Source organism: Eublepharis macularius, chromosome 5 (assembly GCF_028583425.1).
Source record: "Eublepharis macularius isolate TG4126 chromosome 5, MPM_Emac_v1.0, whole genome shotgun sequence".
Taxonomy (NCBI): Eukaryota; Metazoa; Chordata; class Lepidosauria; order Squamata; family Eublepharidae; genus Eublepharis; species Eublepharis macularius.
This window is the reverse complement of record NC_072794.1, coordinates 75,114,944-75,141,715: the sequence shown is the minus strand read 5'-3', so window position 1 is coordinate 75,141,715 and position 26,772 is coordinate 75,114,944. Positions and strand designations below refer to the sequence as shown.

General features: G+C 41.2%; 1 protein-coding gene across 1 annotated transcript; it reads left to right on the top strand.

Moving 5' to 3' along the window:
- The first annotated feature begins 7,902 nt into the window (after positions 1–7,902).
- On the top strand, positions 7,903–25,767 carry DYNLT5 (dynein light chain Tctex-type family member 5). The gene is made up of 5 exons (XM_054981306.1): positions 7,903–7,952; positions 9,393–9,510; positions 11,207–11,298; positions 19,109–19,233; positions 23,928–25,767. The coding sequence occupies exons 2-5, from the start codon at positions 9,398–9,400 to the stop codon at positions 24,129–24,131; spliced, it is 534 nt and encodes a 177-aa protein (XP_054837281.1). The 5' UTR covers positions 7,903–7,952; positions 9,393–9,397; the 3' UTR covers positions 24,132–25,767.
- Positions 25,768–26,772: the final 1,005 nt, after the last annotated feature.

The window sequence follows — 26,772 nt, the reverse complement described above, 5'->3', positions numbered from 1 at the left end:
AATGTTTTGATGGTACTTTCTGAGATTCTTCAAACACAAGAATTAAGCAATCAATACTGTATCTTTTATATGAATAGCATTTTGAAATGGTTGGGTCGTGGCAGGCATCAATATTTTTAAACAACCTGATAAGAAAATGTGAAATAATTCTTTTACTTTAAGGTTTAGCATAACTGAGGTGACAGCTTCCCTGTCTATTTCTTGTTTGTCAATTTTCTACCTTTAAAGCAGGATAATGGGAAAATCAAGAGTTTCTCTCTGTATAGAACTTTATTAGAAGTTATATTATATGTCTGCATATACAGAAAACCCTGGGAAAGTTTTTTAAAAAACAAACATGGTATAAAATACAGTCTCGTTGGAATGTTTGACATCTAGGGTGCTGAGTTGGTTCAATATACTGAAATATAGACTTATTTGTTGTTGTTTCTAATGTTCATAATTTGAATGTTTCTTGTTAAATTCTTCATTTTGAACCTTACCATGATGAACAAAATGTGTAATTACTTCAAAATACAATACTACAAGTAATATTTTTCCTCATGAGAAAAATCCCAGTCTTAACCGATTCCAAAGCTGGAATTGTTTCCTTGCAGATGTACCGTAAGGGTCATTTCTAGTGGTCCTGTATATCTTATACTAGTCACAGTATTTTACACCATTAGATGTGGTTAAAAATATAACACAAATCAACTGATCTCTATCAGTAAGTGGGATCACAATTGATACCACTGTACAATGGTTACTCTTTTTAGTTGAGGTGCGTTGATGATGCAGAAAAAATTACACACGAGCAGAATTTCACTACAGGCCTAGCAGTACATAATAGAATCTGTCTTTCAGTGATGCTATGAATGTTGAAAGTTGTCATAAACTGAGCTTCACAATAGCTGTTTTACTTCAGCATATGGGGCTTACAACACAGTCACATCCCTTTTCAACTGGATCATACTGATATCTTAGAAGGTGAGATAAATATTTTATGGCAAGTAAAATGTTCCTTGTATATTTTTGACTGGCTAAAACCAACTAAAATGCTAAACCCTAATCATGTCAAATGATTGTGTACATGCTTTCAAAGGTACTATTTACCTGCATACAGTTAAGCATGTATATAAGAATTTGAAGGTCGTAGGGCTTAATTCTTGGCTGTGACTTCAGTGATAAAGGACATTTGAGACCAGAATTATATTCCCTGGTGTTTGATCAGATATCAGACTATATCATTTTATATTTTAAAAAAAATCTTGTGTATAAACTGTTTATAGATATTTGTGGATTTAAAATACACATGTATATTTTTAAACATTTTACGTTTAAAAAGTCTGGACTCCGCCTACATGTGCAATGAAATACCTTTTAGTCTAGTTGATCCTGTTTACTGCTTAGTCTGTGATAAAAGCTTTGCTGCTAACCTGATGGTCTTGGGAAAAAAACTATAAACTATATAAAAAGTATGTTGCATCAGAAAACAATGCAGCCAAGCTTTGTATCTGATCACTGGTAATATGAATGTGCTATATTGACTTCTTGAAGATAAACATAAAACCACACATTGTCATTGTTTCCTTCTAGATTAGAATACAAATCTCTATTTTTTTTGTAAATAATGATTTTTATAAATGTCTTTCCTTCATGATTTCCCCCAATTATCCATTCCACAAAATCCTGAATATGCAATTATTTATCATTCATGACATTATACAACCAATAGGATCCCAATTTCAGAACAAAATTTATTAAATTCTATACATAAGAACAAAATGAAATAATAAGTTGTAATTGAAATGTGATTTTTTTTCTCTTGAAATTAAATGAGAAATATGAAAACACAATTTTATGTTTGGTCTGATTTTTCCATTAATATGCATAACACACTTAACAAATGTGCCAGTCCTGTTTATTAAGTACCTAAGAGAGACAAACAGTGTACACGGAACAATCAAGTAAACAAAGTCCCTATAAGAGTCTTATAATCAACAGTAAGCGTGATGTGTGAGGAAATGGACAGATGCTGAGGGAAAATGAAAACAGAAGATGAGGCGTTGAGGACAAGAGCTAAAGAGAGAATCCAGGACAGGAGGGAAAAGGTTACATTAGTAAAGGTTTGTCTTAAAGAATTTTTTTAAGCTAAGTATAGACCAAGCTTTGCAGACATCTAGGACGGTATAGCGGTTAGAGTAGCAGAGAGATCAGAGTTCAGATCCCCACACTGCCATGAAACCTATCGGATAACCTGAGGACCAGTCCCACAGCCAATCTTAATCTACTTCATAGGGTTGCTGCGATAATAAAATAGAGACGGGAAAACCACAGATACTACCCTGAGCTTGCTGGAGGAAGAATACGCTAAAAACGTACCGGACAGATGAATATCAGGCAATGGGAAAGATTATAAGTAAGCTGCCATGTAAGGGGGAAAAAATAGATACAGCCACAAAAAAGTAGAAAGAAATATGGAAACACAGAAAAGGCAAACTGTATGATGGATGATATCAGAGAATAAGCTTCATAATGAATATAAAAGGGATAAAGATGAAAGGAGAAAAAGATATACATGGAAAGAATAGGTCAGGAAGTGGAACTAAAACCAGAAATGAGATGAAAAATGGGCAAGTTACTAAACCAGGCAACACTGCAATGGTTCATAAAAAAATAGCAAGATCCAAAGTTAGAGCAGCTGCTGGAGAGATGAAAGATTATTCCAGAGTGAAAGCCTAAATGGAAGTGGTGATTTGCAGCAGTTAACAATCTGAGGAGAAATGAATGAAAATTAGTCACATGATATGCCCAAGGGAAGATAGATAAAAAAAGTTTATAGATAGAGGTTATTGGGGACCAGGAAGACTATGTTATAATACAGGGTAAATAAATGCACTTATGCAGTCACTTGTGCCAACTCTGGCTTGGGAAATTCCTGGAGATTTGGGGCAGCACCTAAGGGAGGGAGCTTAGTGGACATGTGATGCCACAGAATCCACCCTCCAAAGCTGCAGTTTCTTCCACGGGAACTAATCCCTGTAGTCTGGAGATCAGTTGTAGTTGTAGGAAACCCCTAGGTCCCTGTTAGGACAAGCATGGGAAAGGCTGGGGGACACTATGAATGTTTCATTGATTTACTTACGGCAGTAGCCACGTTGGTCTGCAGTAGGACAGGAAGATTTGGGTCCAGTGGAACCTTAGAGATCAACAAGATTTTTAGGGCATGGGCTTTTGAGGGTCAGGGCTCCTTTCTTCAGTATGCCTTTATTATAGTATGCCTCCCCCTGCTCCCAGAGGCTCAAAGCAGATAACATAATTTAAAACTCATATTTAAAAAGACAATGCAGTATGCACAATCATTACAAGCAGATTACAAAGAACAGAGAACAATGCACAAATAGTGTAACATGAAGAACAAAATGCAGTACAGCTGGATTATAAGGACAACAGAAATGGAATATTAAAAAACAATAAAAATAGATGCATGCAATCAGGGCCGGTGCCACCATTAGGCCAACTGGGCAGCCACCTAGAGCACAGACCTCAGAGGGGCGCAGAATTGACCCAAGGGTCACAATTTTATATAGACTCGTTTCTTGAAAAAATGCAGCTGACAATTTATATTTTTTATTTTAAGATAAATACCACAACCATGCTATAGAATATAATTAATTATAAAGACTTATACAAGTTTTCTATATACTGCACCCCTATCACTTGCAAAAGTTCCATTGGCACAAGCCACTGTGGTCTGCCTCCTGGGGTTATAAGTCGGCAAACAGGGCTAATGGGCAGGCAGCAGTTGGGGAGAAAACCTATTGAGCACCCCCACAACAGGGTAGGGGGAATGGTCCTCTCAGCAGACAATCAAGCAGCTCAAAAGCTCACCCTAACATTTTAACAAGATATTTCCCAAAAGGTAAAACAAATACCAGAAAACTGTACCATAAATGGGCTAGTTAGCATAATTATTAAGGTGAAAAAGATGCTAGCAATTTGTATATATTGTTCTTTGAATGACAGCAGTATAGTAGGGCTTTGGGTAGGCAGTATGAGATTATTAACTCTCAAAAAGGCAAACTCTATGAATTGTATCATCCTGTTTTGAGATAATGTTGCCACTTGCTAGTCATTGCTGCATCTCAAAATAGTCTAGGAGACTCAAAAGTTATCCCAGAAGACTCAATCAACTTGAGAGGAAAAAGCCTCACTGAAACTACTCCTTTTTAGCTCTCCATAGAACCGGCTAAAAGAAGAAAGCAAACAAAATAAAAGTCTCTCTATACGTGTTCTTCATGTGTCCGGAGACGCAATGTTAGCCAGGAAGCATAGTTTTAAATGACAGAGATGGTGGAGATAGCTCTGGAGGGGATGGTTTCGCTCACAGCCCTCTGCTGCCTATAGTGTCTCCCCTTCAGAGTCTTTGCCCTGCCAAGGCTCAGTTAATTCAAAGTTTTAAGCAGCAAGGAGTTTTGAAAGGGGAGACAGTCTAGCACACCAGAGGTGGTGGAGGGATGTGAGAGAATATGTCTCCTCCAGAGCGATCTCCACCAGCTCTGTTTTTCAAAACTACGCTTCCCGGTTAACAATGCGTCTCCCGACACTTGATGGACACGCGCCCCAGCATCTCGTGTAGAGAGATAACTACAGAAGAAAAAGTAACTTCTCATCAAGTACAACATAATTCTCCCTCCCATTGTCTCACAACAAGCATGAGAAGGGGAGGGAGTAAAAGCCACTCTGCTGTGCCAGGCAGGAGAAAAGGTGTGGAAATAACTTCTAATGTTGCAAAAAGAAACTTTTTAGCAACTTAAGGAAGCAAATCAAGAAGGGAGATGGAAAACAAAGGGGAAAAGGTGGGAAACTGCCTCTAGAGCTAAGAAGGGAAACCACTTCATACAGCAAACTGTACCACAGCAACACCAAGAGGAGAGCCAGAGTGGAAAATACTAAAATCTCCACAGCTATTCTGCTGTGTCTGGAAAGAAATGAGCAGAAAGACAGCTTCATGGCTGCAAGAAAGGGGAGGAAAATAGGGAAATTCTGCTGTAGCAATGTGCAGAGCATACTTGCAGCAAGTGCAGGGAGAAATAATAACATTCAATTTATATAAAGCCCTTCAGGACAACTTAATGCCCACCCAGAGCAGTTTACAAAGTATGCTATTATTATCCCCACAACAAGATACCCTGTGAGGTGGGTGGGGCTGAGAGAGCTCCAGAGAACTGTGACTAGCCCAAGATCACCCAGCTGGCTTCAAATACCTCTCCGTTAAGAATTTTACAACTGCTCCCACACCTTTCCCTAAAGCTATATGAATATTCTACTTACAAATCAGCAATAACAACCCCTGGGACTCAGCAACTATGGCTCCTGTAGATGAAGCTAAATTAATAAATGGAGGGGGGGGGCAGCAGGAGGAGGATACAATTGTGGTAAAGTTTCCAGGACCCTCCTGTCCACTAGTTGATCTGTTCCACCAGCAGCAAAGCCTGCAGTGAAGGGTCACATGACATGGGTTGACATACTATAATCTCACTATTGTTCGCCCCATGATTGGCTAGCATCATTCTCATGCATAATGCTCTACCCTAAACCCAACTGTCTACTGGTCTTGCTTGGCTTGGACTAAGTGGGTTTGTGCTAACTAATGTCTCAGCTTATCCCTGGACAGATCTTAAACTTCTTTAGAAAATATAGTCATTTTTCTAGGGACCTATGGCTGATAAAAAAATGCTCATTTCTGCCAAACAAAAAGCAGGAAGTGCTAAAATGCAAGCAAAGCAAGAGGGGTTCTTCCAGAAATACCTTTGTACACAAGAAGGCAATTGAAGAACAATATGACTATATCCTTGTTGAAACTACCACTGAGAAAGCTGTATGTGAAAAAGAGAGTCCTAGACTCTCTTTTCCATGTGTCATAGACTCTCTTTTGCATGTGTCTTTTTCCTGCCCTGCGATGCACTCTTTAAACTTGGTAGTGAAGTTTGGAAGCAACAAGTTTATTCAGTTTGTTTCAAAAGAGCTATAATTAGACTCAGCGTTGGCAAATTCTAACTAGCCATGTATCAGGCATAACTGTTAAGCCATTGAGTCAAACAAGATGGGAAAGTTGGATCGATGCTTTGAAACCACTGAGATATCATCTTGGTAGTATATGTGATGCTTTAATACAGATCTCTGATGACAAGAGCCTAACAAATTTATCTGGAAATAATTCTCAGATTGAAGCTAAGGTCCTTGCTGATGCAATTTGTAAGTTCAAGTGTGTGGTGTCCCTTGTTCCATGGTACAACATCCTTTTTGAAATTAATCTTACAAGCAAGCTACTAGAAAATAAACTGATTTAAATTTAGCTACAAGCCAATTGCAAGTGACCAAGAATTACCTTGTGGGCTGTAGTTGTGATGAGGGTTTTCAACAAGTTTTCATAGATGTTACAGAGATTGCAAAGAAGGTAGAAATACTACCAAACTTTTAGACAGAACAAGCTAGAAAAAGGAGAAAGAAACAGCAGTTTGAATATGAGGCCCAAGAAGAGGAACTGCAAGATCCAAAGGAGAAATGCAAAGTAGGTTTCTATTATGCTATTTTAGATATGTCCATACAATCTGTTGAAGAGAGATTCCAACAGCTACAACAATATAATTCCCTATTTGACTTCCTGTATGATATATACAGTATCAACAAAAAATTTACTGAAGATGTATTTAAGGCCTTCAAGGATCTGGATGCACAATGGAAACAAAGATATTGATGCTGAAGATCCGTGCTGTGAACTTATAGCAATAGCTCAAAGACTTCCAAAGTCTATGCCACCACAAGAGTACTTCTCTTCATATGGCAACAAAAACACTCCTGGATAGTGTTTTTGTTGCTCTAATGATCCTTCTCACATTTCCAGTGTCCGTGGCAAGCAGTGAACACAGTTTCTCAAAGCTCAGACTTATAAAAATGTGCATGCACTCAACAATGCTGCAAAAGAGACTGGTCGGTTTGGCAACTACATCAATCAAACATGCCCAAGTATCAGCACTTGACCTGAAGGAATTGGTGGCAAAATTTGCAAAGAAAAAGGCACACAAAATGAGATTTTGATGTGCCAGAAATGGAAACGTTCAAGAGATTTAAATTTTAACATCACAATTCACAAGATTATTCAAAATCAAAGATTGTTGTATTACTTATTCTCGCATTATTTTTTAAAAAATTAGCAATTTCAAGTTTTGTACTTTTCATTTTTCCTACAATTCATCTGTTTTTGAAAACTGGTTAGCAGTGGGGGGAGGGGTGCACGTAGTCAGCCTTGCCTAGGGCGCAAAGAAGCCTGGCACCAGCCCTGCATGCAATAAGCAATTCAATTAAAACTGCTTAATTTTTTTCAGAGACAGGCAAACTATAACCCTTCCTTGATACATTCTAATGCTAATCCGAGACTACTGAGTTTGAGTTTTAACGCATCTTGTTTAGGCACCAAGATGACAATCGGGACTGGCTCGTGTGGTGGGAGGATGCTAAGGACCAGCCGTGCCACCATTCATACTCACCACAACTTCAGACTTATCAATGCAGGACTCACTCTGCCTCTGCTTCAGCAACTCGCCCATACTGGAGTTGGAGAAGACTGGAAGGGAAAGAACCTGAGAAGCGGCTTCAGGCGGACACTGCCGAGGAAGGAGGCGCACCCCCTCCGCAGCCCAAGCGTGCAACCTCAGACGTCTCGGGTCTTCTTTCTGGAGTTTGGAGTGGGGAGGGCGCTGCGCATTCCTAGAGGTTCGGCTTCCACCCATTGGACAAAGCGTCCGAGGCACCAGCTGGAGACCGCGAACTCGGTGCCTGCGCCGTGGCCTCCTATCCCCGCCTCTTCCCACTTCTCGGGGCGGGGACAAAGCTGCGGTCGTACTTGGCAGCCGTGCAGAGGTTGGCCTGTAACCTTGGAAACAAGCAACAGTCTATCTGCAGAAGGAAAGGTAGGAACGTGGTCTGGTGAGGGGCTAGTGGTGGGAGGGGGGGCATGGCGGAGAAGGAGGGTTGTAGCTAGCTGTCTTTTGGGGGTTGGGTCCCTGACAGACCCCAAAGGAACATTTGGCACAGCTGAGAGGCAGCGTTGCCGCTCTTTCCCTCCCCCGTGCCGCTCTTTTAACAGTTGCCTGACAGACAGCTATTGCATAGGTGAAGCTCTTTCTCAGTATAAGGGTGAGGAAAGCTCCGCCTGTTGATTCGCCCGCTGTTGCCCGCCTGCCTGCTGACGGTACTCGAGACCCCTGGTAGAAGAGCAAAACCTTAATCCTCATGTTCCGGAGCGCTGGTCTTGTCGTTAGGCTGTCTCTGCCGGAACAGGCTTGTGGCACCTTGAAGAATAACGGACCACCTCAAATGCTGGAGAGCAAAGCAATATAAAAATTGTTTCAATGAAATTATTCTTTCAGAAACAAATCCCTATTCTGAAAATCTTTCTGAGGGTATTTTAGAAGCCAGACACACACAGCAGCTCTCTTATTTAAAAAATAGTGAAGCAAAGAATTTCAACTGTAGAGTCTGGGACTGAAGTTGTGTTTTTAAAAGATCGTTTTTATTAAAACTAATGTTCTTGTTGCACCTTTTGGGCGTTGCCACAAGCTCTCATGAGCCAAAGCCCTCATTTGGCTCATGGATGCATATAGTGTCCCCCTCCCAACTGCAGTTCATTTGTTCTGCCTTTTAGTTTTGTTCATTTGTTCCAGCTTTGGTGTGTTTACATAGCACATGTTCCGAATCTTGCCTGCTGTGGGAACTGCCAGTCTTCTTTCTGTCCCTGGCATTTTTTATTCCATCCTTTCTCCAAGGAACTCAGAGTGACATAACTTACTTTTCCCTTCCCCATTTTACTATAGCACTGTGCAGTGGGCCAGACTGAGTTGCCCACTGAGTTTTTCGGCAAAGTGAGGATTTGAACCTGGGTCTCTGGGTTCCAACCCAGCACTAACCACAGAACTAGACTATCTTTCTTCCATGTCACTATTAAAGCCACACTGTGATGAGCTTTGATTGATATGAGTAAATTGACTGCATTGTTAAAGTCATTAAAGGGGGGAGCGACAACCCCTATCTGTATTCCAGCATTTGATACCAATAGCTGCTAGAACTTGTCTTTTGGAAAGGCTGTGTGCTTACAATCCATTTTAGATGGATTCACCTTTTAACTTGATCCAATTCACTGGGGTCCATTGTTGTACAAAACAAAGTGCCTCCTTGGGATCTCTTTGCACTGAAGAGCAATGTAACTAATCTATGCTAAGTGATCTTGAGAACACACTCTTACTTCAGAACATCAGATGGGCCTTAGTGTAGCACTTCAAGAACCATCTAGTCCAACATTGTTTTCGGGTCATAGACATGTTAAAGGTAAAAAATTATTTCCTGTCTTCTAGCAGACATGTCAGAAATTCTGAGGGATAGAGCAGCCCGCTTGTTGAAGAAGAGGGGCAGCATCTCCTCTTTAGGGAGCCATGAAATCAAGGCAAAAGAATTTCTTGGAAAAACCAAAGAGTAAGTGCTGGGTTTTTTTGCTTCTGATATACTGTTTTCTTACTGTCACCCCTCCAGTTCTTTACTTGTCCTTGTTGGACTATTCTGCTTAGCCGATGTAAGAACATTTTCTTTTACCACTTACAAGTTTAGATATTTTCAGATGGCAGTGCCTTATGACGGATCAGAGCCCATTGGCTTTTAATGTGTGGAAATGGGCAGGCGCTGCTTTTCATGACTTAGAGGTCTACTAATAGAGGTAACTAATGCCAATAAGCCTCTTTAAAGGGATGGGATTTTTTCCCCTCCAGGCAGTAGGTAAAGGTAAAGGTAGTCCCCTGTGCAAGCACTGAGTCATTACTGACCCATGGCAGGACGTCACATTATGACGTTTCCTTGGCAGACTTTTTGTTACGGGGTGGTTTGCCATTGCCTTCCCCAGTCATCTACACTTTACCCCCAGGAAACTGGGTACTCATTTTACCGACCTTGGAAGGATGGAAGGCTGAGTCAACCTTGAGCCGGCTACCTGAACCCAGCTTCCACTGGGATCGAACTCAGGTCGTGAGCAGAGCTTAGACTGCAGTACTGCAGCTTACCACTCTGCGCCACATGCCTGTGCCAGACCACAGGCAGTAGGCAACCCCACAGCCACCTTCTGTGCATTCTGGCATATGAAGCTGAACATGTGTAAGTACTGTGTGATTGGGTCTGGATTTCAAAGGATTGTAGGATGGGAAGGTTAAATTCTGCTACCTTCTCCATCTCCTTGCATAATAAAGTAATAACCATTCATAACCATTGGTTAAAAGATAGATTGCACAGGCCAGACAGAAGTATACAAACTTGTTTTAGAAATATATTAGAAAATGCAGACCCAATTTTGAGCTGTATTTTGGAATAGCCATCTATAATCAGTAGGGGACACTGATGGGAAGGACCTGCTCACTTTTGACTCAACCCCAGCAGGTAAGCAATGGACAGCTGAATGTCTGAGAAAGTATGATGGAAAGAGAGAGTGCTTTGGGGCAATACTGGAGACCATAATGAACAAACTGACTATTGTTCACTATCTTCATATTGTTCTGTATGGGAGGAACTTTTGCAGAGCAGAATCATCTTCTGAAAAAAGGATGCATCTTCTTCTGCCCAAAGGTTCTTCTTTGTAAATGCTCCACCTTGATCTGTGCCTTTAGATTAAAGGCAGACATGGAGCAAGGGACTTACATGTGCTTTGTAATGCTTATTTATTATTATTATTATTATTATTATTATTATTATTATTATTATTATTCTCTGTAATCAGAGGTCCAAAGTGGCTTTTCACATCACCCCCCCCCTCCAATTAATCTTCACAACAACCTTGTGAGGGTATATTAGGTTGAGAGATTGTGACAGGCCCCAGGATATCTGGCAGACTTCCATGGTTGAGTGAGAGATACTAACCAGGTCATCCCAGTTCTTGTCCAACACTTTAGCCACTGTGCCACACCAGCCTTCATGTACCTAATGTGTACTTTGTCCTTTGAATACACAAAAATGTCTTAGGTGGTAGTTGATAATCTCTCTAAAATGGTGTGGTGAAACATATCATGAAGTCCTTGTTTTGGTATGCCTCATGTCCTTTTTAATGTGGTGCTTCGCATCGGATTAGTTTCATGTTGTGTGTGTCTAGTAAATAGCAATTAACATAATTATTGTTGGGGATTGTATTTAGCTCCATGAGTACAGTGTCTTACGTGGATGAACCAGGCCACCACGATGACATTCTTCGTCCTGCTGTTCAGATGGAGAACACATATCAGTTAGGTAAGGATCTCTTACTCCTCATTTCTTTAATATCAGGTCTGTTCTACACATAAAATTCCTGGGAGCCAGTTTATTCTTCATTTCATTTTATTTTTTATGCACATGTTCCTTTTATCCCCGGTGGAGACCCAAAGAGTCATATCCGCTTCTCCACCTTACCCCTACAACAGCAGCTCTGTGAGATAGGTTAGGCTGAGTGCGTGTGACTAGCCCAAAGTCACCATCCTGCTCTTTGCAGGCTGGACAGATCTGGGCTTCTCTGGAGTAAGGTCTCAGAATTGGCTGGCTAGGCTTGAGAGTGTAAACTGGAGCTCAGAGCTTAGAACTGAAAGAAAGGAGATGGAGTTTAGAGCTGGAGCATGGGGCTTGCATCTAGTGGACCCATCGACCCAGCAAGGTAGCCTTCCCAAGCCTCAGCCTAAATAGAATGGGTGTTGATAAAGCTTAGTTGCAGTTGCTGGCAGATGTTGCCACTCTTGATGCTTTGCTGTGCCCTGGCCAGAATCCTGTGAGGAGGTACCACTCTCAGTACTCTGCTGTGGATCTAAAAGGAAGTGGCGTGCAATCAGTTTGGCACTTTTTAATTTACTATTATTTTATTTATTATTTATTATATTTATATCCCGCCCTCCCCGCAAGCAGGCTCAGGGCGGGTCACAGCAGAAGATAAATATACAAGATAAAATCACAATCAATTAACACAACTTTCTAATAAAACACCTGCTCACCGTATAAAAACCATATAACATCTAACGGAGGTGGAGGTGCAGCTTTGTCTCCGTTGTGCCACTTCAGCCTGGGCCTTCCTCTGCAACCATTCCTGCAGAAGGGAAGAGGATCCCAGGGGAATTACAGGCCCAGGTTCGAGTCCTGCCTAGAGGGCTAGCAGCTAACTCATGGGTTGGTGGCATAGTTTCTCTTGCAGGCTCTGGCAGGGTGGCCTCTTGTGCTGCTGGTTCAGCCTAAGCAGGTACCTCTGCTGTGCTGGTCCTGTAGGTCCTCCTCAGCCACTGACCTGGGCTCTGGCTCCTTCTGTGAGGACTTGGAGTCGGAGTCACTGAGATGGCCATGACAGTCACTCAGCAAGCTTCCAATGCAGAGTGGAGAGTTGAACTTGGTTCTCAGATCCTATTCCAATATTCTAGCCACTGTGCCATGCTGCTCCCAGGCAGATGTCTAGGTGCTGGAGCTATGGATAGTCAGGCTATATGATAACATTGGCAGTATAGAGCAGTATGGCTTTCATAGGTCTGAAGGATGTACATTCACTTAGAGAAGATTATCTATTTTAGGGAAAGATGAGAAACAAATATGCTTTGTGAGAGCCTCCCAGAATGGCCTTTCCGGTATGACCATGCTATTTTACAGTGCACTAACTCTTGAAAGCATTATATTTTTTAGTTTTCAACAATTAGATAATGCTGGGAAAAGTTAGTTTGCACTTAGGGCTGCCTATAGGACATGCCCAATTTGCTGCATTGCTTTTCAAGAGAGCAAGGACAGGGAAAAGGAAGGTGAATTCTCTTTTCTGGTTCCAGGCAGGGGTGGTGGCAGCAGTCGTGAGGCCGGGAATCAGGGAGAAGCAGCGGAACACCTTGAGTGGCCACTGTTTGAGCTGTACCCCTTCAGTGTAGTGTGCAAATTAAAAAGGGATAATTCATACTCATTTGAAATACTACTGTAGAATATCAGTTAAATCGTCCACCCTTACTCTTTGGAAGCAACTCTTGTGCCATGTTGAGCTGACAGAATTCCAGAGGATAGAAGAGGCACAAGAAAAGGCTCTGGGCATTTTCTGCCATTCAGGCTCTTGTTCTCCTCAGACCCTCTTATTAAAATAAATAAATAATTAAATAAATAAATAAATAAATAAATAAATAAATAAATAAACCTTAGTAATGAGGCTTATACTACAGTCCTTACCTCTTTCAAGTCATCCTCTGCTGAATATTTTACAGCCACATCAGCCATCCTAGTTCTAAAATATCGATGCTAACAGGAATGTGTTCTGGCATAGTGCTATGATGTGTGCAAACTAACTAAAGTAAGTAAATAAGGTAAATAAAGTTTTATTTAATAAAATCTTTGCTATAACTGTAAGTGAATGTTTCAAAAGAGACTGAAAAAAACAGCATGGGAAAGCACTCACTTTTCCCAGTGTGACAAGCATTTTGGTGGTTCCAGTGGCTGCATTTTGGTGATTTTTTTTAAAACTAGGTAAATCCAATAACAGATCTTCCACATAGTTTGGCCCTGAGATAATGTGTCAGTTGCTTTGAACACTGTATTGCACTATATGAGTGCTAGGTGTAATGCTTTTTTAGAGTAGTTGTGCATACATTATTCAAGATGTGCTGCATAGAATGTATTGCTGCTAAGGAGTAAGCAGGAACAGTAATGCCTCAATGATATTTAAGTGAATAACATGCACACAGCAATGGCCATAGGACCATAGAATAAGCATAACCTTCTGTAGATAGTTGATCCCCAGACATTCAAATACTGTATTTGAACATTGTGGTGTAAAACTCAGAGAAGCAGAAGAATCTGGAAGTAGGTTATTTTACTTTTTTTTGCTTACCTTTACCTTGCCTTGCCTTGTCGTAACAGAACCATAAATATAGAACCCAATTTAGGGAACTGCCTGCCTGTGGCAAGCTTCTGCTCATAAGCTGCTTAACGTCACCTTTTGGAAATTCTGCATGACCTGCTGACAGTCTCTTTTTGGTAGAGAGCTGCTAAATATTTTCTTGAAATGGTGAGATTCTGTGCTGTGATTTGATTCCCTATTTACTGGGTAATAAAAGCAAACAGCCCAAATCCACACGCTTGGAGACAAGTGGGCTTATTTTAAAAATCCTTCAGAAAGCATCGCACTGAAAGTTTCATAAAATTTGTTGTTTTATGGCACTATCAGTTTAAACAAAGGGAAAAGTAAGGGAATGTCCATTGACTTAACTATAACAGTAATCTTGCTCTTTCGCAGTATGGGTAAATGTCCTTAAAAGAAATTTTGCCTTTTGTCCTATCTAAAACTTTTCTTTATTACAGGAGCACAGTCCAAAACCAACACCTCTCCTATTCGTTTACATGCAGTGTCTTTTTGTGCAGAGGAATCCACATGACTCACTGTTAAGGCATAAGTGAACAAACAAGTGCCCTGAGTGTGAGCTAGTCCTCTGCAGTATGAGCCATAGCAGAATGTGTAAAGCTGAAGTCTCCACTGTCGCCTGCAAGATATTACAATGCAGCATAGTTGCTATCACATAATATAGGTGGGGATTGCTACTGAAAGTGGTTGGCCACCATAATGTGATTTTAGCTAAGTAATTTGTTCTCTCTTCCCATCCTTGAAACCACATGTATGCCTTCTTTCCTCCACCTGGCAGTATGTAGGTACTAAAAAATATTTTTGAGTGTTGACAGTAACATGCCTTTAAAAGCAAAAGAAATTCTATAAAGACCCCCCCCCAAAAAACAAAAGCAGTTGAATGTGGCACTATATACCAATAAATACTTATGTAAGTTTCCACATACCTCCTCAGCTTTTCAGGGCTTCTTGATAGCACAATAAGCCACTTCATACATTAGAGCAGTAGCTTAATTGCTTTCATATAGTTCATGTTAATGCTGAAAGGAAGCAAAACACATGGATGGGGATCGCAGCTGTGGTTACATCCCATGCCACTGTTGCCCCATCCTGAGACATGGCACTGGTTCAAGAAGTCATCTCTTTGCTAGGCCCATTCATGTGATTTTGTTCATCCTTCAGATCTTACTGGGAACAGCATGACAGTCATCCTACCCTAATTGTGGGGTAAATTTTTAGACAATCTGAGGCATAGGTGTAAACTTCAGGGGGGCTGAGGGGCTCAAGCCCCCCCCCCTAGGTTTGGCCAGGAGGCTGAGCCACCCCAGGCAACCAGTGAACTCCATGGGAGCTGAGGGGCTCAAGCTGCCTCAGATTTGGCTGGGGAGGGGGAAGCAGTGACAAACTTACATAAGGGACTCAGTTACAATGGCAGATGACAGACAGGACTGTCCACCCTTCCTGTTGTATCATATTACAATTTCCATGATTCTTTGGGGCTTTGTTCCTGTTTTTTGATCGTATGTATCTGTGTGTTTGTTAAGAATTTATAATTTAAAAAAGGAATTGCTGTTTATATAAACAATTTACAAATAAATGTTACAGAAGAATTAAGAGACTCTGACAGAAGATATATGATTTTGAAAATCAGGCTCCTGGAAGGCAAGATTTAAACACAAGCAAAGATAGTTGAAAAACACCAAAGAAGGCAAACTACCCCAAAATGTGTTTAATTATATGGAAATGTTATAATTGGAAGATGCTTGGAGGATCAAAAATCTGAATACTGGAGACTATACCTTTTTTTCTGATAGACACCAAACACATTCAAGGATTGTTATGTGCTAGATATAAAAAACCTGAGTTATTTATATTGTTTATTATATTGTACATTTACTCTTTCTTTTCTTTTTCTTTTGATGTAATTATAATTGTGCTATCATTTTTATTTTATTTTCTCTGTTCTGCTTATATTTATAAAAAATAAATTTTATATTTATGGCTATGGCCCACACTAAGTAGCTTAGTCCTTAACTATGTAGCAACAGAGTTTCAGTGTAGCAACAGTCAGATTGCAAGGCCTCTGTTGGACATAATAATGGGGAAACAGAATGGTTTCCAGTTGGCAAAGGTGTCAGACAAGAATGCATATTATCTCTCTACCTGTTCAACCTCTAAGCAGAGTATATCGTAAGGAAAGATGGATTAGATCTAGAAGGAGGTGGAGTGAAAACTGGTGGAAAGAACATTAACAATTTGAGATATGCAGATGACACCACATTACTAGCAGAAAACACTGAAGACTTGAAATGACTACTGATGAAGGTTAAAGGAGAAAGTGCTAAAGCAGGATTACAACTGAACATCAAGAAAACAAAACTAATAACTACTCAGGAATTACCCAATTTTAAAGTTGAGAATGAGGAAATTGAAATTGTACAAGACTTTCTATTCCTTGGCTCAATCATCAACCTAAAGGGAGACTGCAATGAAGAAATCAGAAGAAGATTGAGACTTGGAAGAGCAGCTGTGAGGGAGCTGGATAAGATCCTTAAAGATAAAGATGTCTCTGGGAACCAAGATCAAGATAATCCAAACTGTGGTATTCCCCATTACTATGTATGGATGTGAAAGCTGGAGAGTGAAGAAAGCTGACAGGAAGAAAACTGAGTCATTTGAAATGTGGTGCTGGAGGAGAGTTTTGCGGATACCATGTACAGCCAAAAAGACAAATAAGTGGGTACTAGATCAAATCAAGCCTGAATTCTCCCTAGAAGCTAAAATGACAAAACTGAGGCTATTGTACTTTGGTCACATCATGAGAAGACAAGATTCTCTGGAATAGTCAATAATGCTAGGAAAAAAAGAAGGCAGTAGGAAAAAAGGAAGACCTAAAACGAGACGGCTTGACTCAATATTAAAAAAGCCACATCCTCCAGTTTGCAGGATCTGAGCAAGTCTGTTAATGATAGGATGTTTTGGAGGCCTTTCATTCATTGGGTCACCATAAACAGAGGCAACTTGATGGCACATAACAACAACAACAGGACTCCACTTCTAATACTGTCCCTTTCCTCAGGTTTCAAAGGAGGAGAAACCAAAAACTTAGAAAAATAGACAGGACAGGACAGCTGTTTACTGTTTACTCCTTTACTGCCCTGAACTATCCTTTGATGTGTAGATTGCTAATCTCAGGACTTCCTCCTGAGGAATAGATCGGTAGATAGGAATCTATCTCTCTACTTTCTTATTAAAGTATGGAGTTCCTATAATAAAGAACTCTTACTTCTTTTCTAAAACTAAGGCAGGTATGTTATTTTCTCTTTCACACTCACACCAGCCAGCATGCTCCAACCACCCATCACGTTTTCTCTGCAATCAATGCTACTCTGTTAATGACCAGTTTCTGTTCCTTTTAATAAGGAAAGAGTGAGTTTCTATTTTATTTTACTTTTCAGCTACGTTATTACATTGTATTTTGGAAATGGAACACTAGGAAAGGGTAGGCCCTGTGTTTCCTTGTTGAAATAGCTTTGTTTGCTTGCTTGTAAATTGCTTTGGGATTCTCGAATCAGCTCAGCAACACCGTTTTTAACTTGAATTGGAAATCCAAAGCACATACCCCTACTTTCATCTACTTTTGACTCCAGTAACCAGGGTTTTAGATTACCTAATTGTTGAACTATAGGATTCTGAAAATATTTTTGGAATTCAACCCCAAATTTAGCAAAATCAGAGCAGTGTGCAAGAACATGCTTTGGAATCTGATTAGAATGGAATAGCAAACAGAAACACTCATAAAGAGAAGGTCCAGGGATATGTTCAACTTAAGATCAGTAGATTGGTTTTAAGGAAAAATGCTAGATGTTTGGTGGCCCATTGTTTGGTGTACCAGTTAATACATCTCCCTTGATAGGGGAAAATATTTACTGTTATATAATTAGGTTCATAGATTAGAGAAGTAAACCCATTTGGCTGCCTGTCATAAACAGGTTTAGATATCCTTTCTGTTCTCGAGCCTGGCTCTAAAATCAGCTCACAGTTGTTCCTATGGCTTCTCCAGTTCACTAGATAAGTCGGTTTTTTTGGTAACAGGTCACTCACTCTCACAGAAATAAGCTGTTACAATGTCAAGTTTTTTATAGATTTTCTGTAGTGTCTCTGCAATTAGGTGTGTCTGAGCTGCTAAAAGACTAAGTTCCTCTAATCTACCATGCTTACACAGTGGAGACAGCGAGTGCAGATCATGAATCACTGTCTCGTTGATGGTCATTAATTATTCTGAAAAGCAGGCAGCTTCATCCTGGGGTAGACAATCAAATCTATTTGGATGCTTAGAAAAAGTGGGAAAAGTCCTCTAACTTAGTTTGCTTGTTCAGAGAAATCGAGCATTCCTTCTCAAATGGGTAGGCTCTTTTCACCCCCATAGTTAAATCATTAGACTCTTGCCTCATCTTTTATCCACTTCAAAGCCTTTTGCAGGTTTGGGAGGAAAAGTTCTCAGCCCAGCACCCAGCACAGCTGCTTCAAATAATTAATCACTCGGTTCTCAATGCTTTGAGATGAAAGCAAGACTTCAATCAAAACATCCATCCAAATAAGATAAAAGTTTGCCTCCAACCATCAGCAAAACACTTTTAAAAGTTCTATAGTGAATTGCCCAAAACAGAAGGCGAAAGGCTCTAGGAGCAGGGATTTCCAACAGGCAGCCACTGTCGAGAGTGCTAACTACAAGTCTCCTGTTTCACATCTATTTTAGACTTTAAAAACAAATCAAATTTATTTCATTTATATCCTTCCTTTATGATGTAGTTTATATAATTTCCCTCTTCTCTCGCATTTTACCTACCCTGCCCCATAGCCCTGTGTGGTAGGGTGGGCTTAATGTGTGTGACCAGCCCAGTGTCACCCAGCACACTTCCATGACAAAGTGGAGATTTGAATCTGGGTCTTCCAGATCCTGCTCTGACATTGTAATCATTACACCACACTGGCAGCACTTTTCTAAATTTTTGAAATTATTACTACACTAGGATCACAGAAAATAACATTTTGTTGTGACCAAATTGTTCAGTTCACTAATCTGGTTCCCCATTGGTCTGTTTTCTTAGTAGATTTTTAATGCTATTTTTCATAATGGTTTCAAAGTGTACATAGAATTATTGATTTTTAACATTAGGGCCTTCTGAAATAATACTGTGAGCTGTTTCTGTGAACCAGGTCCTGCAAAATGCTTTCCAGTGGCAATTGTGAATAACATCTTGAAGGATGTGGTCTCGAGTTACCTTGAAGAAGAAAAATATGAAGCAGAGCTGTGCAGACAAATGACAAAGACCATCTCAGAGGTATGAAATCATTAGTAAAGCAAAGTATCAGAGTTAGATATCTTCAGGCCCTCTGAGAGGAATTTTATGAGGCAGTGCAAAAAAATTTCAGGGCCCCTTTCCTGCTCCATTAGCCTTCTTTTTTTATTCATAATGGTTTTAAGCATAAGTTCAAAAAAGGTAAAAAAATAGGCTTTGTATTTACTTAAAAATGAGCTTTCCTTGCCTTCTTTTGGTGAAAAATTTCTAATGACAGCATCAAAATTAATTGTTCTGGCAATGGTTGTTGGGGGTTTTCCGGGCTGTCTTGCCGTGGTCTTGGCATTGTAGTTCCTGACGTTTCGCCAGCAGCTGTGGCTGGCATCTTCAGAGGTGTAGCACCAAAAGACAGAGATCTCTCAGTGTCACAGTGTGGAAAAGATGTAGGTCATTTGTATCTACTCAGGAGGGGTGGGGTTGAGCTGAGTCATTCTGTAAGAGTTTCCCAGGGTGTGGAATGCTAATGGCGGGAGGCTTCACTGTATCCTGAGGAGGTTCTTTTGCATATGGATTGGTACTTGATGTGCTAATCTTCTCTGCAGGGCTATTGTCGGGGATAGAATGTTTTGTTAGCCTGGTGTTTTTCAGAACTGGAAACCATGCTCTGTTCATTCTTAAGGTTTCTTCTTTCCTGTTGAAGTTTTGCTTATGCTTGTGAATTTCAATGGCTTCCCTGTGCAGTCTGACAAAGTAGTTGGAAGTGTTGTCCAGTATTTTGGTGTCCTGGAATAAGATACTGTGCCCTGTTTGAGTTAGGCTATGTTCAGCCACTGCTGATTTTTCAGGCTGTCCAAGTCTGCAGTGTCTTTCATGTTCTTTTATTCTTGTCTGGATGCTACGCTTTGTGGTCCCGATGTAAACTTGTCCACAGCTGCAGGGTATACGGTATACTCCTGCAGAGGTGAGGGGATCTCTGCTGTCTTTTGCTGATCGTAGCATCTGTTGTATTTTTCGGGTGGGTCTGAATACTGCTTGAAGGTTATGCTTTTTCATAAGCTTTCCCATCTGATCAGTAATTCCTTTGATATATGGCAAAAACACTTTTCCTGTGGGAGACTGTTTTTCTTTGGTTGTTTGATTCATCCTGGGTTTGATTGCAATCAAACCCAGGATGAATCAAACAACCAAAGAAAAACAGTCTCCCACAGGAAAAGTGTTTTTGCCATATATCAAAGGAATTACTGATCAGATGGGAAAGCTTATGAAAAAGCATAACCTTCAAGCAGTATTCAGACCCACCCGAAAAATACAACAGATGCTACGATCAGCAAAAGACAGCAGAGATCCCCTCACCTCTGCAGGAGTATACCGTATACCCTGCAGCTGTGGACAAGTTTACATCGGGACCACAAAGCGTAGCATCCAGACAAGAATAAAAGAACATGAAAGACACTGCAGACTTGGACAGCCTGAAAAATCAGCAGTGGCTGAACATAGCCTAACTCAAACAGGGCACAGTATCTTATTCCAGGACACCAAAATACTGGACAACACTTCCAACTACTTTGTCAGACTGCACAGGGAAGCCATTGAAATTCACAAGCATAAGCAAAACTTCAACAGGAAAGAAGAAACCTTAAGAATGAACAGAGCATGGGCTCCAGTTCTGAAAAACACCAGGCCAACAAAACACTCCACACCCGACAATAGCCCTGCAGAGAAGATTAGCACATCAAGCACCAATCCATATGCAAAAGAACCTCCTCAGGATACAGTGAAGCCTCCCGCCATTAGCATTCCACACCCTGGGAAACTCTTACAGAATGACTCAGCTCAACCCCACCCCTCCTGAGTAGATACAAATGACCTACATCTTTTCCACACTGTGACACTGAGAGATCTCTGTCTTTTGGTGCTACACCTCTGAAGATGCCAGCCACAGCTGCTGGCGAAACGTCAGGAACTACAATGCCAAGACCACGGCAAGACAGCCCGGAAAACCCCCAACAACCATCGTTCTCCGGCCGTGAAAGCCTTCGACAATACATGTTCTGGCAATGTTTAATTCAATACTCAGCCTGGCCAAATCCACAAGATGTTCTTGAGACATTGTAGACCTTGTAGGCCAACAGCATAAGATGTAAATGCTAGTTTTCATATGTAAACATTTTATGGGACTGCAGGAAATTCTTGGCCCCCCTTTGGGCCTCTTTGGGCCCCCTCTGGGCCCATGGGCCCTGGTGTGATGCACCTGCTGACCCCCCCTCTTATAGGGCCTGGATATCTTTATAGAAATCCCCATTGGGAGAGCAGGGGGGCATATCCAGGACTTAATTTGGTCCAAGTCTCAGCTTGGGAAAAGTTGATCAATGTCAGGCCCCTGTAAGGTAAACTACAATATTCTTACACACTCTCCAGCTCTGATTTTACATCCTAGGTGTACTGATAGCTCTCTTATCCACAGTTGTTAATGTTAGGTTCCTAATCCAATACATGATGATGAAATAGGTTTCTTGACTAACAGTGGAGTCCTAAGCAGAGTTACATCCATTGACTTCAGTGGTCTTAGGTGTGACTCTGCTTAGGATTGCATTAAGTCTTTTTCATGCTTGCCAGACAGACAAATGCTTCTGAACACATGCGGAGTGTCTTTTCTTAACTACTGAATCATCACTCCGAGATCCCATATTTAACAGGGAAAAGGGGGCCAGGAGTTTCCAGATAGGCTTGAGCCCTGCATATTTCCTTGCTAACAGGTTAAGCACTGATTATATCCATGATTTCAGCATTTTTTCATCCATCTCTCTCTCTTCGACATAGTGTGGTGGGAAGTCTGCATGCTGTAACTTGCAACTCCCATGGATTCTAAGACTGTGATCCACTTTACTTAAGAGTAATTACCATTAAATTCATTGTGACTTACTTCTAAGTAAATTTATATATGCTGTAAGTTGCATTCATTTCAGTGGAAGGGTCCGACACATGCCAGCATGGTGGAGTGGTTAGAGGGTTGGACTAAGATCTGGGAGACCCAGCTTCATATCCCCACTCAGCCATGAAAGTTTGCTGGGTGACCTTGGGCCAGTCACACACTTTCAGCCTAACCTACTTCACAGGGTTGTTGTGATGAGGTGAGGAGAATGATGTAAGCCATGTTAGGTCAGGTCCCTATTGAGGGGAAATGTGAGGTATAAATGAAGTAAATAACATAAATAATTTTCCATTGCAATCAGTCCAAGATGTATTTGAGAAGCTAGGAGGAAGAGGTAGGGGTGTACACACACACCCCAAATCCACGTAATCCAGATCCAGGTTTCAGGGATATAAAAAAAAATTGGTATGCCTGAAATCCAGGTCAGATTCTCTGATCCAATATAGAGAAGCCTGGATTTAACCGGCCATTATTCCCTATGGGGAAAAATGTCTAGGGGGCTACGGTGGCATTTTTCAAGCTACCACCACCAAATGTGTCCCCTAAAGACTCCCCAAATTTCAGGAGGATTGGACTCTAGGGTCCAGTTCTGTGGGCCCTTGAACAAGCTGACCCCAGCCACTCTTCATTGTTTCCTATGAGGGAAACATTTCAAGCCTTTTAAACTCGGTGGCCTGCCCCTCCTTGCTTGGAATACTCTGGTTCGACACTGACTCCCTTGCACACTTGCAACCAAACTGCAGCACTGTTGAACCAGAGAATCCCTGGCCACAGAATTTAAAAGGCTGCCAAAAGCAGCAGGTTGAAGGGCTCTTTTTGGAGCTTGGGAGAGGGGAAGAGCAGAATGGGATGGGAATCCAGTCTGCCTGCTGCCTCCTCCCTTGCCCCGTCAGCCATGCACTGCTCTCCTACAGCAGTAGTGCAGAACTTGGCATTATGTCTGCCCTCTCGCTGCCACTGCAGCTGCCTGTGGTGGCTGCCTGTAGTTGCCTGCTGTGGCCAGATAATCTGGCCCAGCAGAATTCGGTCCCCAGGATCGGATCCAGAGTTCGACTTGGAGAACTGAATTGGCATAAATCCTGCTAATTTGCCGGTTTCCAGAGCCAAATTTTACTCCTTTAGTAGGAGTGCTAAACTGAAAATAGATCACAAACATGAGAACTGCAAGAACACCTATATTTGATTATGACTGAATAACAGAATGGAATTCTACTTGGTCTATCGGGTTGCTGAATATAGGCTTTTTTTTTCTTTCCAAGCAGCTCCGTGTACCAAAACCTGTTTCCAGTTGAAACATGGATTGTCACTGCTAGATGAAGTGTTTCAAGTTGCCTATGCATTACAATTTAGACAGAATTGTGTAATCTACTTTAAAGGTCTTTATAGTGCCCTTAGTAGATTGAGTTTACAGTGCTAAACATTAAATTAAATGGGTTCTGGATGAGAGTCATTTTTATATTTATGTCTCACTGTTTTTAGAAAGTAGTACTAAGGATTATAGAAGCAGAAGAGCATGCATATGTTTGATATATTACTTGTGTCTTGAATTTATATCTTTTAAAATTAAGATGCTGAGCCATTTTGCTAAATTACTTACAGTGCATTATAGCACTGATGTGAATGATATTAGTGTTGCATGGCTGTGTTTAGACAGCTATCACTACAGTAAAATAATCCAATACTTCTCCAGGTCCATACTGGATCCTGAGTGTGCTTGAGTAACTTTAATCTTGCAGTACCAGTTTGCATATGCAAACGTGGGTTTCTCTCTCTCTCTCTCTCTCTCTCTCTCTCTCTCTCATAGGTAATTAAGGCTCGAGTAAAAGATCTTATGATACCAAGATACAAAATTATTGTGCTTATATATATTGGACAACTAGACAAGCAGAGCATGCAGATCGGAAGCAGGTGCCTTTGGGATACTACAAGTGACACTTTTTCCTCATATGCCTTCAAAAATAGATCATTGTTTGCTCTTGCAAATGTCTATGCAGTTTATTCTGAGTAACAAAAGAAATTTAGTGTGAAATCTCTGGGCCTACACAATTAGCAACCATGTTTTTAGTATGAGTTGCTAAACACACAGTTATAGTCTGTAGGCCCTATCAGTAGTAATTAATCTGAAAATATCAGAGGATTGATGCTGGTATGGAAGGATAATACTTGGTTATGTAAACAAACTCAGGAAGAGAACAAAGCCTCAGGATAGTAACAATGATGTAACATTTGTGCATACAAGGCCTACTTAATCTTGTTTCTGTTCTTGAATAATTACTGAAATATACAGCCGATTTACACTTGTTTATAAGTTCTTGTTGATCAGTTCAAAGAATGTCCCTGCTATTTGAATCCCATTTTAGACTTTATTCGACAGCCTGTGTGTAATATTGAGACCAAAATGCTGTTCTATTCTCCCCTCTTTTTAAAGTCTTGCTATAACTTCCGGTGTACAAGGACGCACTTAGTATTTTAACAGTGAACTTTCCAAGGAGCTGAAAATGAAATTTGAAAGCAAAGCGTTGAGAAAGCAACCTGTCAGGTTTGCGGGGCATCCTCTCAACTAAAGATTCAATGAAAAATCAGAAGACTCAGTGCTGGCAGGCTCTCCACACTTTGCTTGTGTATATTGGCTGACAAATCAACTAAAATGTTTAAAGGGTGGACATCAGTTGCAAGGACGAAGCTGAAGTTGGTTCCCAGTTCCCAGTTCCTTATTCGCAGTTCCTAGTTCCTTATTCGCAAAGCCAAAGAAAAATCTTGGGGGGAAATTGAAAAGCTCTGAACCCCAAAATGAAGTTTGCAGGGGCACATATTATACACCTCCAGATTCAGAAGACTCAGCACTCTAAGTGGACCTATACTGGGCCATCCTACAAAACCCAGATCTTGAGTAAACAGCTTCAAAATAGAATGCCCCCAGAACAATTCAATAAGAAGAAAGGGGCGGCAGCTGCAGCAGAAAAAAACTTTGGATCACCCCAAATCACACACCCCTGAACTCCAGAGACTGTCCCCTACAAGAGGACATGTGCTAGTACTGATCCAGTCTCTGGTTCTGGACCTAAGGCCTCCTATGTGGCCCAGCTAGAAAAACCTTGTATTAGACATTGCTGTGAATAAGGAAGTGGGGAAGTATGAGCCCTCTGAAACCCAAAACAATCTTTGGATCACCCCAAATCACACACCCCTGAACGCCAGAGACTGTCCCCTACAAGAGGACATGTGCTGGTTCTGATCCAGTCTCTGGTTCTGGACCTAAGGCCTCGAATTTGGCCTGCGTCCAAGGACCTTGTATTAGACATTGCTTTGAATAAGGAAGTCGAAAAAATATAAGCCCCCTGCACCCTAGAACAATCTTTGGATCACCCCAAATCACATACCCCTGAACTCCAGAGACTGTCCCCTACAAAAGGACTTGTACTGGTTCTGATCCAGTCTCTGGTTCCAGAGTTGAGGCCTACTATTTCACCTTTCTCTCAGAACCTTGTACTTTACATCGCTGTGAATAAGGAAGTGGGGAAGTAGGAGCCCTCTGAAATCCAAAATAATCTTTGGATCACCCCAAATCACACAATCCTGTACTCCAGAGACTATCCCACACAAGAGGACATGTGCTGGTTCTGATCCAGTCTCTGGTTCTGGAGCTAAGGCCTCGAATGTGGCCTGCCTCCAAGAACCTTGTATTAGACATTGCTTTGAATAAGGAAGTCGAGAAAATATAAGCCCCCTGCACCCTAGAACAATCTTTGGATCACCCCAAATCACACACCCCTGAACTCCAGAGACTGTCCCCTACAAAAGGACATGTGCTGGTTTTGATCCAGTCTCTGGTTCTGGACCTAAGTCCTCAAATGTAGCCTGCCTGCAAGAACCTTGTATTAGACATTGCTTTGAATAAGGAAGTGGGGAAAATATAAGCCCTCTGCCCCACAAAACAATCTTTGGATCAAATCACACAGCCCTGAACTCCAGAGACTGTCCCCTACAAGAGGACATGTGCTGGGTCTTTTCCAGTCTCTAGTTCTGGACCTAAGGCCCCCTATGTTGCCTGCCTGCAAGAACCTTGTATTAGACACTGCTTTGAATAAGAAAGTGGGGGAAATATAAGCCCTCTGCCCCACAAAGTGGTTCTGGAGCTGTGACCTCCTTTTTCGGCTGCCTCCAAGAAGCTTGTATTGGGAACAGTTTCTCTCTCAAAGCAGCCCTGGTCTCGGGTCTGCTCAGATTTGGAGCCAGGACTAGAATGTTAATTTTTATCCCCTTTCCTATTATTCTCAGTCAGATATACTGTAAAACCAGCACATGTCCTTTTGTAGGGGACAGTCTCTGGAGTTCAGGGGTGCGTGACGGTGATCCAAAGATTATTTTGGGGTGCAGAGGGCTTATATTTTCCCCACTTCCTTATTCAAAGCAATGTCTAATACAAGGTTCTTGGATGCAAGCCAAATAGGATGCCTTAGCTCCAGTACCAGAAACTGGATCAGAACCAGCAGATGTCCTCTTGTAGGGGACAGTCTCTGGAGCACATGTGTAATTTGGAGTGATCCAAAGATTGTTCTGCAGTGCAGAGAGCTCATATTTTCCAAATCTTTTCTGATTAGTTAGGGTAGATTTCGGGAGGGGAAAGTATGTCAGAGAGGAAAGCAGAG